This window comes from Sitophilus oryzae, unplaced genomic scaffold, assembly GCF_002938485.1.
Source record: "Sitophilus oryzae breed Bouriz unplaced genomic scaffold, Soryzae_2.0 scaffold_1828_pilon_pilon, whole genome shotgun sequence".
In the NCBI taxonomy this organism is placed as follows: domain Eukaryota; kingdom Metazoa; phylum Arthropoda; class Insecta; order Coleoptera; family Curculionidae; genus Sitophilus; species Sitophilus oryzae.
This window is the reverse complement of record NW_022146533.1, coordinates 692,734-708,248: the sequence shown is the minus strand read 5'-3', so window position 1 is coordinate 708,248 and position 15,515 is coordinate 692,734. Positions and strand designations below refer to the sequence as shown.

The window sequence follows — 15,515 nt, the reverse complement described above, 5'->3', positions numbered from 1 at the left end:
TTTATATAGCATTACTCTTGTTTTGGCTTCTTTGTATATATTGGCGAGAGTTTCTACCACCTGTTAATACCCTGTTTTGCTAGGGCTCATTAAACACTCCTTTATTGTTAATTAAATAATTAAAAACAGAAAGGACATCATAGGAGTCATTTTGAATTTTATATTTCTTCTTTCTTTTATAATTGGTTTTTAACACAAACAAACTTTACAGAATTAAAAAAAAAGAAAATCGCGGACGGTCCGCTCCATCTGAAAGCGCTGTTAATAAAACAATATTAAGCTCATTTATTTCTACTTTTAAAGAATAATTAATATATGTCAATTTTGTGATTTTTACTTATGATTTCTTACCTAATGGTAACTTTATCTACATTTCTGTCGAACTTTTATTGAATCGCCCAGTATATATTATCCAGTCCATAGGAGACATAAAGATTAAACAAAAATTACATAAAACATGTTGTTCGAAACATTTAATCTTGAAGACACTACCTCCTATCGTAAAACAATTCTAAAAATAAGTTTGGGCGATAACAAAGTCGTACTGGATCGAAAATATATTTTTTAACTCTGATGAGGTCAAAGTACCACAAAGAGTAATGTGTAAATGACCAACTAAATGCACAATGGGAAATATTCCATGTAGCTTTTTTGAACAGAGAATTTATTTATAAGATATTCCGTTATCAAATGTAACCTAATAAACCTAATAAATATATTTATAGTTAGCGTCTCCATGTAAAAAGGTCGCTGTGTATTTATAGAATCGTCTGAAACATGACTTGCAAAAGAAGAAACAATTTTTTACCTTTTCTGTTAGATTTTCTAATTCTAGGGGTTATTAAAACAAATTTCTTTCACTAGGAGATGCGAGAACTTGTCGTTGGTGTATAAGCTTCTAGTCAGGTGCTAGGGGGGAGGGGAGTGCTCAATTGAGGAATTGACCTCAAACCCAAGGAGGCAATAGAGAAAGAGAGATATACTCTCTCTTATAGACCCAGGATAACACCGCTATCAGGTCTAAGGAAAGACCAAGTTAAAGAGTTGGAGAAAATGGAGACAGATCCTCCAGTATCCACCTCAAGGGTACCTTAGCCGGAGACAAGCTCCTCGACTGTGAAGGACATGGAGGGCTAAATCCCAGCCGTGGAAGGGTGTATACGTATACCCTCGTAGGAGATAGATGTCCACTCCTCGGAGGATGAACTGTTGTTCAAATCCCCATGTATGATGAGTTGGAGTGGTCAGAATTAAAATGGATCAAATCCAGTTTCCTACTATTTTAAGATAATCCTCTTTAAACGTTTAGAAAATATTGTTTTTTCTAGTAGAAAAATGAATCAAGTCATACTTCACGCATTAAGCAACTATAGCTGTTTCTGTTTGATTTCTGAATATTCTGTTGATTTCTTTCAAAAGTGAACTGGAACAAGTTTATAAAATAACGCTGTGCGCAATTTTAACACACGTTTTAAAGTTTAGAGCTAAAAAAATCTTTTTTTTTTTTTGATAAAATGGATGACAAAAAGGTTACGAGACAACGTTTATTCGACGTCGCAGAAGCTTCTACTTTGCTGTAGTACTAGTCCAACGTCGGCACAACGTTATAAAAACGTTTAAATTTATTTTAATACCCAAGGTAGGGAGCTAACTATTTTTTGTAACTAATCCAACGTTGTGTTTAGTGAACATGTGGTCGCAAGTCGTGAAAATGCTACTTGGGGATCTGAAGCACAAGTAAGAAAAATCTTATCATTTCATATAGACGTAACGTAACACACTGTAAAAGGCAACACATGAAAGATCTTCTTCCCTTTATCCCGCCTATTATCATAACTGTCATAAAAATCAAAGAAAACACTATTGATAGGCAATGTGAAGTCTACAAATCCCTTAATGACGAAGAAGAATGTACCGATGAACCAATTTATATCTAAAATTTTAAATATTTTCAGAGATAAAATGGTTCAAGTCCAAAAAGTATAAACAAACATTCTTAAAAATACCCAAAGTTTTATTTTAAGTTACTTTAGTTTTCAATTATATAATTTTAAATATAATAAAGCTTTGTGTGAAGTTACTTCTCCAGCTTGTTTTATGTCAATTAAGTGACATTAAAAAAAACTTTAACTCTCATTTTCTCCATAATTATCTTCTAGGACTCGATCAGTTCACTTCTGTACCCCTCAGTTATAACTCAAGAGGGGGACACAATAGATCTTTAAGGTCGCAGTGATTAACCCCCCTCCCTAACTCATTCTACATTCTACTTAACTTTTGTTTGAAAAAACACTTACCGATGGTTTTTATGATGGAAAAATCGTCAATTTCGTAGCTGTCTTCCTTATTGTTGTCTTCAGAATCCGAATAATCCTCGCTGTTCTCATCCGTATTCGTTCTAGTAGATGAGGAATCCAAGCTGTCGGTACTTTCCTGTCGACTTCTAATTACGCCATTAACCCACTCGGCCATAATTGCTATCGACGGCGATATATATCTGCAAAAACGTTTATATTTTAAAAGACCATTCGCCAAGAATAGCTATTACTTTCTACAATCATTAAACATACTTGTAATAATTAAGTATCTCTATAAACGCTCTTATAGAACTATAATAGTTATGAATGATACAAGTTCGATACGAACATCATAATGAAATGCGTGTAACGTAAAGTTACACAAGTTTCATTATAAAGTTCGTATCGATTTGTATCATTCAAAATTTAATTTACGACGCGACACGAGGGATGATCCAAAGAGATTTGATTTAATTTAAAATATCAGAGATATCCTCATAAAAATTAAAATTCAAAATTATCAGGTGCCCCACGGGGGTGTCACTTGTATGGGAAAACAGGCAACAGTCAAATTTAAACGTGCCAGGACCAACGACAAAGAAAGTAACATCTGCCAGGCATTGGCTTTCTTTGTCACTCACATTGCTTAAATCATGATACCGCGGCCATTTTGCCAACAAAGAAGCTGGCCGGGCTGTCCTGGCAAGTGATTTGAGACAATTTTGCTTTTTTACAATATTAAATTACCATTTGGATGTATTTAATGCGATTATTCAGTTAACTGGTAAGTCAGAAATTACACACAAATACTTTATTCGTAAATACAACTAAGATGTAAACGTATTTTTGTATTTTTAGATTTCAACTTTTGCAAAGACCCGCCGATAGAACTTGCCTGGCAGCGTACCTGTTTAACTAAACGTATTATTTCCTGATAATAATATCAAAACACGTAAGTACCTGTATAATTTATGATGAAAAATGATTTTGATTATGTTTTATATTATTTAAATACTTTCTAACCTCAAATAATAGTAAGATCCTTGTTTATATCGCACAGCCCGTTCAAAACTGTATTGTCTCCAAAAAATGTTTATACAAAACAAACAATTATTAAAAAAACAATGTCCTTTTAATCTGATTTATACTTCAGAAGGATGCCAGTAAAATTTTATTAAATCAACATTATATTATTTGGCCGTTAATCTGCAAAAAGGAGCATATTGCCTTTACTTAAATTTTCTTTTACTTCTCCGACAATGTTCTCTATATTCTCTATTTTGAGTTAGTAAACTTTTGAACGGGATGTGCGATATATAAAATACATAATATTTCCAAGGGTATGATCTGATAAAAGTATTTTTTGATTGTTTATGCACGTTGGCTTGGTTTATGTTTTATTCAGCTTATATTTATTTGGTATAACAGTTTTTTTTGCCTTTTTTGTGATTTTTTGTGATATTAGTGTGTTATCATGATACAGGTAGTTGTATCCATAGTGCCTTATGCATATTACTTACCTATTATATACTTATGTATTATCAGTAAATAGATGATAATATACTGCTAAAATGTCTTTTTAATAGTATGTTTATCTTTCCAATTCACTAGTAATTTGGAAAATGTATTTTGAACTAATTTAAGTCATTAATTGATCATCTTTCTTTTTCAGGTTCCGGGATATTCTTTTTCATTGTTAAAAAAATATATATATTTCAATATTATTGTAATATAAATCGCAGCTCTAAAAAATAAACGAATGATATTGTTTACTAATGTGTAATTTATTTACTATGAATTTTCTCTGAAAATAATAAGCCTTTAATAATATCATTGATTTGCTGTGTAAAGTTAATAGACATATTTTTAAATACATTAAATTATATTAAAGTAATAAAACATATGTTTATTAACTTTAAACAGTAAGTCAGTGATACTTATAAAAATATTTTTTTAAAAATTTCCCCTCTTTTAAGCCCCGCCCCTCCAATTCCCCTCAATTTAGCTAGTACTGCCAGGCGACACCAGGTGGCGTCTGTTTCCATTTTTTAACATGAAGTTAGCATTTCTTTAATGTACCTATTCTCTGAGGTGCCCATATTAGTCGACGCCGTGGTAATCGTGCTTGTTGATTGTTTCCATTTTGACTTTGACAACTCAATTATTGATGTTCAATTTTGTGTTAATATTAACATGGGTGATTCTGATTCTAAAAGTGTTCCTTCGGATATTGAGGGCATTGCGCAAAACGTTGTCGATTCCTTACTTCCCGAAAAATCAAGACAAACGTACGAGCAAGCCTATGCAAAACTTGAAGATTGGTGTAAAGGGAAAGGAATCAAGAATAGTAGTAACGAAAAGATTGTCCTGGCATATTATGAACATCTTTCAAAACATAGGAAGGCTTCATCACTTTGGGTATATTATTCCATACTACGTTCAGTTATATCAGTGAAGAAAAATACAGATATTAGTAAGTACGTCCATTTAATTACATTTTTAAAAAGAAAATCGGAAGGCTTTCGGTCAAAAAAATCGAGAATTTTAAGAAAAGAAGACATAACTTGTTTTTTGTTGGAAGCCGATTATAAAACTTATTTCCTGACAAAAGTTTCATTGATAGTGGGACTTGCGGGAGCCTGCCGGCGTATCGAGTTGACAAATATGTAGCTGCAAAATGTTAAAGATGAAGGACAATGCATTCATGTCATTATTCCATTTACGAAAACAAAGATATCACGAGATTTTTTATAACGAAAGGGAATGTTGAAGGAATAAATATGGTAGAAATGGTTCGAAGATATATAGCTATGCGGCCAAGCAACACAGACCGTTGGCATTAATACTTTAGGGAAAATGCCGTATAAAATAGGATTGTTCCTAAGTCTTCCAAATCCACAACAATACACTGGACATTGTTTCCGTAGATCGTCTGCATCGTTGCTTGCAGATTCAGGAGTGGATTTATTAACCGTTAAAAGACATGGTGGTTGGCACCCTAACACAGTGGCAGAGAGCTATATAGAAAATTCCAAAGAAAATAAGAAAACAGTGTCATGTAATATTTTGGGTAACATTTCTGGCAATGATGGGTCTTCAACAAGTTCAAGCACTCAGGAAATAAATTTACTTTCTAAAAATTCAACTCACCTGTCATCGTTTGGAATTAATTTAACCAATTGTACTGATATTATAATTAATGCTTACAGTAAATAAACGTATTTAGGTACCTTTTTTGTTTGTTTCTTATTTTAAAATTTGCGTGTTATTATGAACACTATACATAGCACTAGTGCTATTATGCAAGTGTCATAATGACATTGTCGTAGATTATATGTCTTTATTTATTTTATTTATTACTATTATCTGGGATAGATATAGGAACGTATTTTAGGGGAGGCCCAAATAAAAATTAATGTAGAATATACTCTTTAGAGCGCCATTTTAACCCAAAAGCTTAATATTTAACTCAATTTATAGATTTTAGGAGGGCCTTGGCTCCATGGGCCACCAATGGGATCCACAAAAATATACTGACTAAAATAGGTAATATGAGTGTTATACTGTTATTCAATACATAACATTCTTGAGTTGTTATTTCAAAGTTGTTTTTGAACTACCTGGTATTGTTCAGAAACTGATTAACTACCAGTATCTATCAACATCTATAATTTATATCTATATCTAAAAGAGTGTAATTATTACCGAACAAATATTATGATTATGTCATACATTACACATTCAAACTATTCCACATGTGGGGTTTGTTAAAGAGAATGAAAACAAATAGACTATTTTTCGAATGTTTCATTTTGTATAAATATCATGTATTAAAAATAATGAATAAAATTATTATAATAGTTGAATAAATGATCAGAATTCATGATCAGTAAAAAATCAACTGTCTTGGTTAAACAATTAATAAAATATTTTAATATACAGAGTGTACCTTAATGACATGCTCATATTCAAGGAGGCGGTTCTTGGACCAATTCTAAGAAAAAAACTTCATATAAATATATGTCCTAAACATCTTAGCTTTTGAAATATAGGGTGGTAAAATTTTCTATTTTCTTTTAAAAATATATCTGATGTTATACTTGATATGTACACGCGTTCCATGCATCAAAAATGCTTATTTTGATATACAAAAACACTGTTTTATTTCTTCATTTCCTTCCGCTCTTTCCAGCCGATGAAGAAATGATTTCGACACAAGTCACTGCATGAAGTAAGTCAGTGGTGTACCACTTTTTTCACCAAAAAATATTCAATGTAAAACCCGTATGGACGGCCCTGGTTGAAATAAATAAAAAAAATTACACCAAAAAAGGTATTTTGATCGATAGAACATGTGTATCGAGTTTCATAAAGATATCTATAATAAAAATCAGACTTTTATGAAAAGAAGTTTATTTTTTAAAAAATGTTACCACCCTGTATCTCAGAAATTAAGACGTTTAGGACATACAGTCATATAAAGATGTTTCTTAAAATAGATTCAAGAATCACCCCCTCAAATATTAGCACGTCATTAAGGAACACCCTGTATAAAGAATCACATACATAAAGTATTTTGTGATTTGTAATACTAATAATAAAATATAGTTTTTTTAGATTTCCTTCTTTTAACAAATAAAAAGTTATTTATAATTATTATTTTTACTATATGAATTAATTTTCGTAATATATTTAATTTAGTTACTTTTTCGGTACAAAAGAAAGTTAGTCATATTTTTAAATTTCATAATTTTTTTTTTCTAAATTTCATAATTTTAGTCATAATTTTAACTATTGTATATATTCTTAGTATAGAGATATGAACTATAAAGTAAGGAATAGTTAGTAACATTGTAAAACTAGTAATATTTACCTAAGATTACTCTAGAAAGTTAAATATAGAAATTTAAGATTGGAAAAACGATATGGAACAATTTTAATATTTAGCATCTTGACAGATAAATTTAATAAGCTTACAATGCAGATTTATTTAATATCTAGAATACTTCATAATTACTATTGATAAATTAAGTGGTTTTTAATTAATATAAAAGATAAAAATAAAATGTCTAATTTCGATTAAGAAATAATATATATTCTTTATAAATTTGGGCAAAATAAAAAACATATATAGGATCAAAAAATAGTATAAAAATTAAAAGAAAAATCACAAATAAAAGTTCTTTATTAAAAAAATATCTTGTAAGAACTGAATTTATGGTTTAAAATTTTCTTAAGATAGGAAATAGAATTATTGAACAAAATTACGTAATAATTTTTATAATTTGCACTTTTTTCAGATACAGAAAATAATACTTTATATTTATTATCAACTATATTATAAGAAAATATAAATTCTTTATAAAAAGAAGAAATAGTAAAAATAAAATAACATCAAAATTTTTCCTATACAAAACAAGATATAAAAAAATAAATTATAAAAAACCGATAAACAAACCAACTAAAAAAATTAAAATAATTTGAATTTTTAAAATATCTGAATGTTTTTTGTCTCAAAAAAATAATGAGAAAAAAATAGATATATTATTCACTCCAAAATACCACACAAAAATGTAACAGCAGTATTTTTAGAGATAGAGAAAACAAACATTATTAAAAACAGAAAAAGTTAACAAAATAAAAAAAATAATTTGAATTTTTAAAAATCGTAAATATTTTTTTGCCTCAGAAACTTAATGAAAAAAAATAGATACGATACATAAATATATGACACAATTTTTTTTTGATAGAACAAAGATACAAACCAAACAAAAATAAAGAATTAAATAGGCACCTACCTTCAAAAGAAATTAAGTTGAGAAACTGTAAATGCACTCAAATATGATTGAAAAAATATAAGTACCGAAAAACGAAAGTTCGCTCTGTCTATTCGGTATTGTAGTACCGAAAACGCGTGTTGTAAACACAGAAAATATCTGCCGACCGTTTTGTTCGTACCGCCACAATATCAGTCCGCTTACTGACTGACTAGCGTAAATCGCGATAACTGTGGAAGCTGTTACTGAAGGCGCACTAATATTGCAGGAAAATAGCAGGATGCTGCTATTCGCCTATTTTTGATACCGCTTGCTAAAATTAGTCACTATAGAATGATGTGATTAACCCTTAACCGTAACACTAATGCTGATACGGAGTCTCACAGACTCCGTTATATAAAGTGTTTTTTTAAAGCAAAACTAGTTCTCTGTGGGTTTAATGTTTTTTAATGTAACACCACTATTTCTCTTTACCTTTCATGCGCTGTTATACAGGGTGTCCCATTATTCCGTGGATATAGAATAGAAAAGATGGAATAATTAATTAGAAGAAAATATAATTTTTCAGATATTTTAAAAACCGTTATTCCGATTTGAATGAGATTTTCGGTGTCTATGTTTTGCTAAATGCTTTAACATTTAACTTTGACAAAAATCAAAGTAACACACCCCCACCCCTACATAAATTTTAGTGTAAATATTTTCCAACCTCACCCATGTCCGATTTTCTTTCTGTAAAATGGTCCTTGTAGTATTTACTACATTTTTGTCGCTTGTAAAAATACGCCACATCGCATAGTTTTTGTAAAAAAAATCCCTAGCGACTCATAGGAACACTATGAGATCTGGTAATAATAGTAATAAAAATATCACCGGTGAAGCTCTGGGGAAACCCCCTAGCGACACTGGGAACAGTTAACAATGAAAGTTCCAAGGGGCCAAACCCAAAGAGAACTACAGGAGAGGTGGCTGACACTTGCGTGAGACCATCCTCCGCAAGTGGCATACAAGCTACCACCTCCTCCAAGGGTCGGGAGCCTACCTCCTACCTCTAGACCCAACAGACGACACAAGCTACCGTTTCGTCTACCCGGCCTGGGTCGTAGCTCCTCGACTGTGAGGGACACGCGTCTCCGTAGGAAGTCCTGGGACTGTATGATGAATTATAACTCAAGAAAGGGGGACACAATAGATCTCTAAGGTCGCAGAGATTAACCCCCCTCCCACTTATTCTAAATTCTAATATGACACATTTATTGAAACTCCCCAATGCAAGATAAGTTAGAAAAAATGTTTTTTGGTAGCAAACAAATTCAAAATTCGTTATTTTCCTTGAAAATTTCTAAATAAATATATATAAAAACCGCTTTTTACTTCCGGAAAATATTACAAACCAAAAACTAAATACTAAATTGTAATAATTATTATATACCAGCTATGTTCCCGAAAGTATCAGACAATAATTCTGACAACATTTCTTTGAAGACTTAAGAAAAATTGTTTTTATATAAATGAGACTCACACGGGACATGTTTTCCTTGATTTTGGTGCATATATTTTTAGCTTTTATTATATCAGCTTCATACTCCGTCTTCGACTGCTCTATGATAGTTTCTTCATGTTTCTCGTTCAATTTCTTGTCCACTAGAGGTTAATTGGTCGCTACGTAAATTTCGTCTCCAATTAAAACACTGAATTTCCTTAAGAACTCCTTTATTCAGTCGTAGTACTCAGAATTACAGAAGTACGACCCGATATTACAAATGACGCACCAACCTAGAGATCTTTCGACAATTTGATCGAAAGCTACTAGATCGCTAGATCGGATTGCTCGTGTATCACCTAATGTATAAAATATAATTTGCAATATTTAATGGTACCTATACATTTTTAATCGACTAGTGATTAAACGTTTTATAAATATCATATAAAATGATAATTATGTACCTTTAAAAAATTTCGTTATAGCCGAAATAGCCCCAATTATGACCCCACTGGCAAAACCGGTGATTAAAACTATGCTCGCTACCAGAGTTGAACTGATCTAAAAAGTTTTAAGTTGGAATAATAAATTATAATATCAGTTAGACCTTCTGAATATATCAAAATAGTTACTTTTTTATTTTTATTTTTAGAATTTTCATAAATTATACTTTGTGGAAATCACTGGAGGAAAGCACTGTTCATTAAAATGTTGTATCCTATGTTATAGGGCTTGTTTCTCTATACAATTTCCTGTCTCACAATGTACCGTTTGTGTCCAGGAAGGGTTCATATTTTCATAGATGTCGATTTTCGAAAGAAATCGGTACATTTATTTTATTTCGTATATTTTTCATATTATTGATTTTATGGAAAGCACTGTTCATTAAAATGTTGTATCCTATGTGATAGGGCTTGTTACTCTCTACAATTTCCTGTCTCACAATGTACCGTTTGTGTCCAGGAAGGGTTCATATTTTCATAGATGTCGATTTTCGAAAGAAATCGACATCTATGAAAATATGAACCCTTACCATTTATTTTATTTCGTATATTTTTCGTTTTATTGATTTTATGGAAAACACTGTTCATTAAAATGTTGTATCCTATGTTATAGGGCTTGTTTCTCTCTACAATTTCCTGTCTCACAATGTACCGTTTGTGTCCAGGAAGGGTTCATATTTTCATAGATGTCGATTTTCGAAAGAAATCGGTACACTATTTTTTTTATTTCACATCATTTTCAACACTTTTAGAATATTAATTAATTTAATTAATTTATATACTTGCTATTTAAACTGGTGTATTTGTATATACCAGTTGTTAACAATATTCTCAGATGGTGGCAGCACCGGCGGAGAATGCACCAAGCCTATAGGTACTATATCTTCATTTTCATTAATTCACACGGTAGAAATTAAACAGCTTAGAAATTAGACATTTTATTATCGATACTGTTAAAATTATTAACAGCATATACCAGAACCGACAAATTAACACAACTGATCATCATTCCCCAATGTTCTCTAAATTTAGTTAGCCGCATATACGAAAACAGGAGCCTAGCGATAAATTTCAAAAGATAATAAAACAACGCAATTGTCAGGAAGCGCACACCGGCCTATAATAATTATTTAAATTTAACGTAGGCTTTAAAAAATGGTGGAAACTTCTGGAGGCCCATTTTTTCCTGTCAAGACTGTATGACTACATCCAGAGTAGAGTGGTGATATATTTTCGGATATTTGACGTCAGTTCTGTTACTGACGTATTCGATGAGTCGTATTAAATAACAACTTCTTTATTCCAATTTCCTGTAAAATAACTAAGACTAACTAAAGAAGTAATTTATTTTTTTATTATTAAAGTTGCTGACCCAAGTAGCATTTTCACAACTTGCGACCACATGTTTACTAAACACAACGTTGGTATAGTACTACAACAAAGTAAAAGCTTCTGCGACGTCGAATAAACGTTGTCTTGTAACCTTTTTTGCTTAAGTGATCTTTAGGTGATTCGCGGACAACGTAGTTACAATGTTGGGCAATAAAGAGTTTTCCGACGTCACTTTCAGGACCTATTCCAATGTTATGCAAACGTCGTCTGTTTTACTAATTCCAACGTTGTTCAGATTTCCTTATTCTTACGTTGGTAGGACGTCGAGCCACTACCTTTTTGCAACTGTATTGAACCATAACCTTAAATCTTAAATTTTCATTTCATTGTTCTGTTCAGTCAGACAGTTCAGTGCTGTTTTTGTTTTTATAAAAAAAACTTACCAAAAACTTAATTAAAATGGGACATAAAAAAGGTACATATAAAACTAAATTTAAATATACATCGACATATTGCCGATACTTTATACACTCCCTCGTTTATTTAGAATATAGAGGGCGGCAAGCTAGACTCTAGGATGACTAAATTAGGCAATCTTGCGACTAGTATACTACCTGTTAAGGCTGAATTGCGACTTTATTAGTCCAGTATGCGACTACTCGAACTACTCAATCTTAATCTCCAAAACAACAAAGTGGAAGCCGCCATGTTGTTGAATAAGAAAATGTTTCGTTCCTCAAATAGCAATTCTTTCTTTTTGTATACATTAACTTGAAATATTTGACCCTAAACAACACACGGAAACAATTTTTTCGACTACGAATAAATTATTCTCAGTTTACTAAAAAGAAAAATTCAAGAAATTTTTTAAAACCTCTTTAATTTTAAGGCTCATTAGTATTTTTCAAAGTAGAAACAATACATTTATCAATAAAGTTGTTTGCGTTTAACTTTTTTGCCTTGGGTAACGAGTTACAGAGTCGGTTAAAGTGTTTCAATAATTCGTAGAATGAATCAATAATTATGATCTTCAAACATCCTCCACACTTAAATATTTTTGTTTTGTTTTCCCTTACTGCCACCTGGCATATGTCTCTAACTAAATCATAAAAATAATATTTTTACTATAATTATCCCAATTTAGGATAAAACGCGACTTAGACGCCATATTATTATAGTTTTGTATTTCTGTGAATTAGGATTTTAAACAACGTTGCAGTTTGTACTAAATAAGGCTGCTAGCCAACGTCGGCATCCAACGTCGCGTCGATTCGACCCAAAAATTATTCTCCAAACAAGTGCAGACTAGGGTTGACACGAGGTTGTGCCGACGTTGCGCTCCGACGTTTGGTCGCGTGACACAACGTTGTCCCGACGCCGACGTCCAAATGCTGCTTGGCGATTGTAGATTGTTAGGTTATTCAACCATTTCCAATTATGGTGTAGCCTCCCTCACATACTTAGATACTTTCTTTGTAGTTGGGACCATTGTTGTTTATTGCTGGCTCTGCGGGCCAAAGTTATCCCTACTAATTTCCTGATATCATGGTCCTATCTCAGGTTTGGTCTTCTTCTAGGTCTCTTAATTCCTCGTGGGTACCATGCTGTAATTTGTCCGTCCTTCATGCCAGGTGTCCTGCCCATTGCCACTTGAGGGATTTGATTCTGTGGATGACATTTATTACCTGGGTCTTTTTTCGTATCCGCTCTATTCTTTTACGGTCTTTCTTGGTTATTCCCAGCAGTTTTCTTAAATGTCCCTTTTTGAATGTCCAGGTTTCGCATGCATAGATCATGACTGGTAGTACACATTGGTCGAATGTTTTTGTCTTTAGATAAAGATAAAGTGGCATTCTAGATTTTAATATGACTGAGTTTCTTCCATAAGTAACACATATCCATACCCCTACTGTGGAGCTTGGTAGTGGATGAACTACTGGAAGAATTAACTCTAGCGGGAATACACTGCATAGGGTATGCAGATGACATAGTCATCATTGCACGGGGGAAACATGAAGGCACCCTGTGTGATATTATCCAAAGAGAACTCCGCATCGCTGAGAGATGGTGCAGGACTGTCGGGCTGAGTATCGTATTAACTCAGATAAAACCGCAGTAGTGCCATTCACCAGAAAGCGAAGTTTGAAAAACTTGAAAAGAATCCATCTAGATGGAAAGGAAATATTGCCATCACAGGAAGTGAAATATCTGGGAATAACCCTGGATAGTAAATTTCTCTGGAACAGGCATATTAAGAACATTACCAGCAAAGCCACAAAGGCTCTCATAATATGCAGAAGACTGGCGGGAAATAGGTGGGGCGCCCCTAACATTTTGCGCTGGATGTATACCATGATAGTAAGACCCACGATTACTTATAGAGCAGTTGCTTGGTATACAAAACTAGAGCAACGTACAGCAAGGCAAAACCTGTGCAAAGTACAGAGACTGGCATGTATCTGCATCACAGGTGCCATGAGAACATGTCCAACAGCAGCAATGGAGGTCATTCTAGACCTAACACCACTGCATATTGTCGTCGGTAGTTATGCCAATGCGACAATGATTAGAATGGTCATTGACGGAAACAGTACTGGGAGAATTTTCAGGTCAGGGGCTTGGAACACCCTCAAAAAAAATTCTACTTTTCCAACTCCCAGTGGATGACATACCAAGAATTTACAACTTTGAAAAACACCTCACTGTAGTATTGAGTAATAAAAAGGATTGAAAGAAAGAAACGCTTACTCAGCACATAAAAGACCATACCATCACGTACTCTCTCCTCTCTCTCCTCTCCAAGGGCGTAGATAAGGGGTGGGGGGCTACTGGGGGACAGTACCCCCCCCTGACGCTTGACGAGATACGAGAATTGAAATAGTCATGAAAGGATTTGTTTTAATTAATATCCGACATATAAGAACACTTTGTATGCTTTTAATTATGTTGATTTATCGTTTATAATATGTTCGACCTAATTAAAAGCACACAAAGTGTTCTTATTGGCCAGGACAGATTAGTGGGGTTAACTCTAATCAATATCCATAAAAATATTGAAATAAATGTTGATGCTGTTATTGATAGGTTTTCCAAACAGCGTACTAGAAAACTTGAATTTGTTTTGTAGTTTTATTTATAGTTTTTATAGTTTTTTTTTGATAGTTTAGATTTTTTTATTTATAGATTATAGAAAATTAACTAATAAACGTCGTTGTTTTATTTTTGTGTATGTTATTTACAAATCTATATTTTCGACAAAAAAATTCCGACGGTGATTTTTTTTGCGACTTAATCATAGTACCACCCCCATAGCATACACCTATCTACGCACCTGCTCCTCTCTCTCTCTCTCTCTCACTCTCTCTCTCTCTCTCTCTCTCTCATTTGCAATGGCTTGAAAATAACATCTTAATCATTCATACTGTATCGTATATTCTTTACAAGTTTATTGATATATTCCCTCAAAACTATTTCTTGTTTAGTGGAGGTAGAGAGGAAAACGATGGACAGATGATTTTTAACGGCATTTATTTGTAAACAATTTTTTTACATATATACTTGTTACAAGACTTATCTCCTATGTTTAACAAAAGTGTATATAAACTAAACTGACCATACAGTAGACATTGACTAACTATGTTCGGTTAAAAATTTCCAAGCAAAAGTCCTCTAGAAAGTGAGATGGAGGACGAAAAATGATATAAGTTGTGCGTTAAAATGATTTAGCTTGTATACATAGCCCTTTTGTTAGAATTTAAAATTATTTTATACCTATTTTATACATGTATGGCCAATTCAAAATTAAACAATCGTCGGTTTATAAAATATTTGACTAAAAGAGAAAACATAAACCTTATCACCTAAAGCACTGACCAAAAAAACATATTTATAGGATACTTAGATCTATGGAATATAACAACAATCCCTTTCCTTGTTGTGACACCGATACACTAACTACCCGGTATGTAAAATAGCTGTGGTTAGTTCAACGCCAAGACGCGGTCGATATACAGGGTGGTCCGAACTCTATTCCGGACACTTCGGCAGCATATTCTGCAGATAAAAATAAGTAAAAAGTTCGTATAAATGTCTGTCCTAAAATGCTTAGTTTCGGAGATACCGG

The 15,515-nt window shown here is 32.5% G+C and overlaps 1 protein-coding gene across 1 annotated transcript in view; it reads right to left on the bottom strand.

Moving 5' to 3' along the window:
• Positions 1 to 8,325, bottom strand: part of LOC115883194 (cAMP-dependent protein kinase catalytic subunit 3) — an 85,094-nt gene extending 76,769 nt beyond the window's left edge. Inside the window, exons 1-2 of the mRNA XM_030901510.1 lie at positions 8,096 to 8,325; positions 2,298 to 2,497 (exon numbers count right to left, since the gene is read on the bottom strand). Coding sequence (XP_030757370.1) covers positions 2,298 to 2,472 — 175 coding nt within the window. The 5' untranslated portion in view covers positions 2,473 to 2,497; positions 8,096 to 8,325. The remainder of the gene's footprint in view (positions 1 to 2,297; positions 2,498 to 8,095) is intronic.
• Positions 8,326 to 15,515: the final 7,190 nt, after the last annotated feature.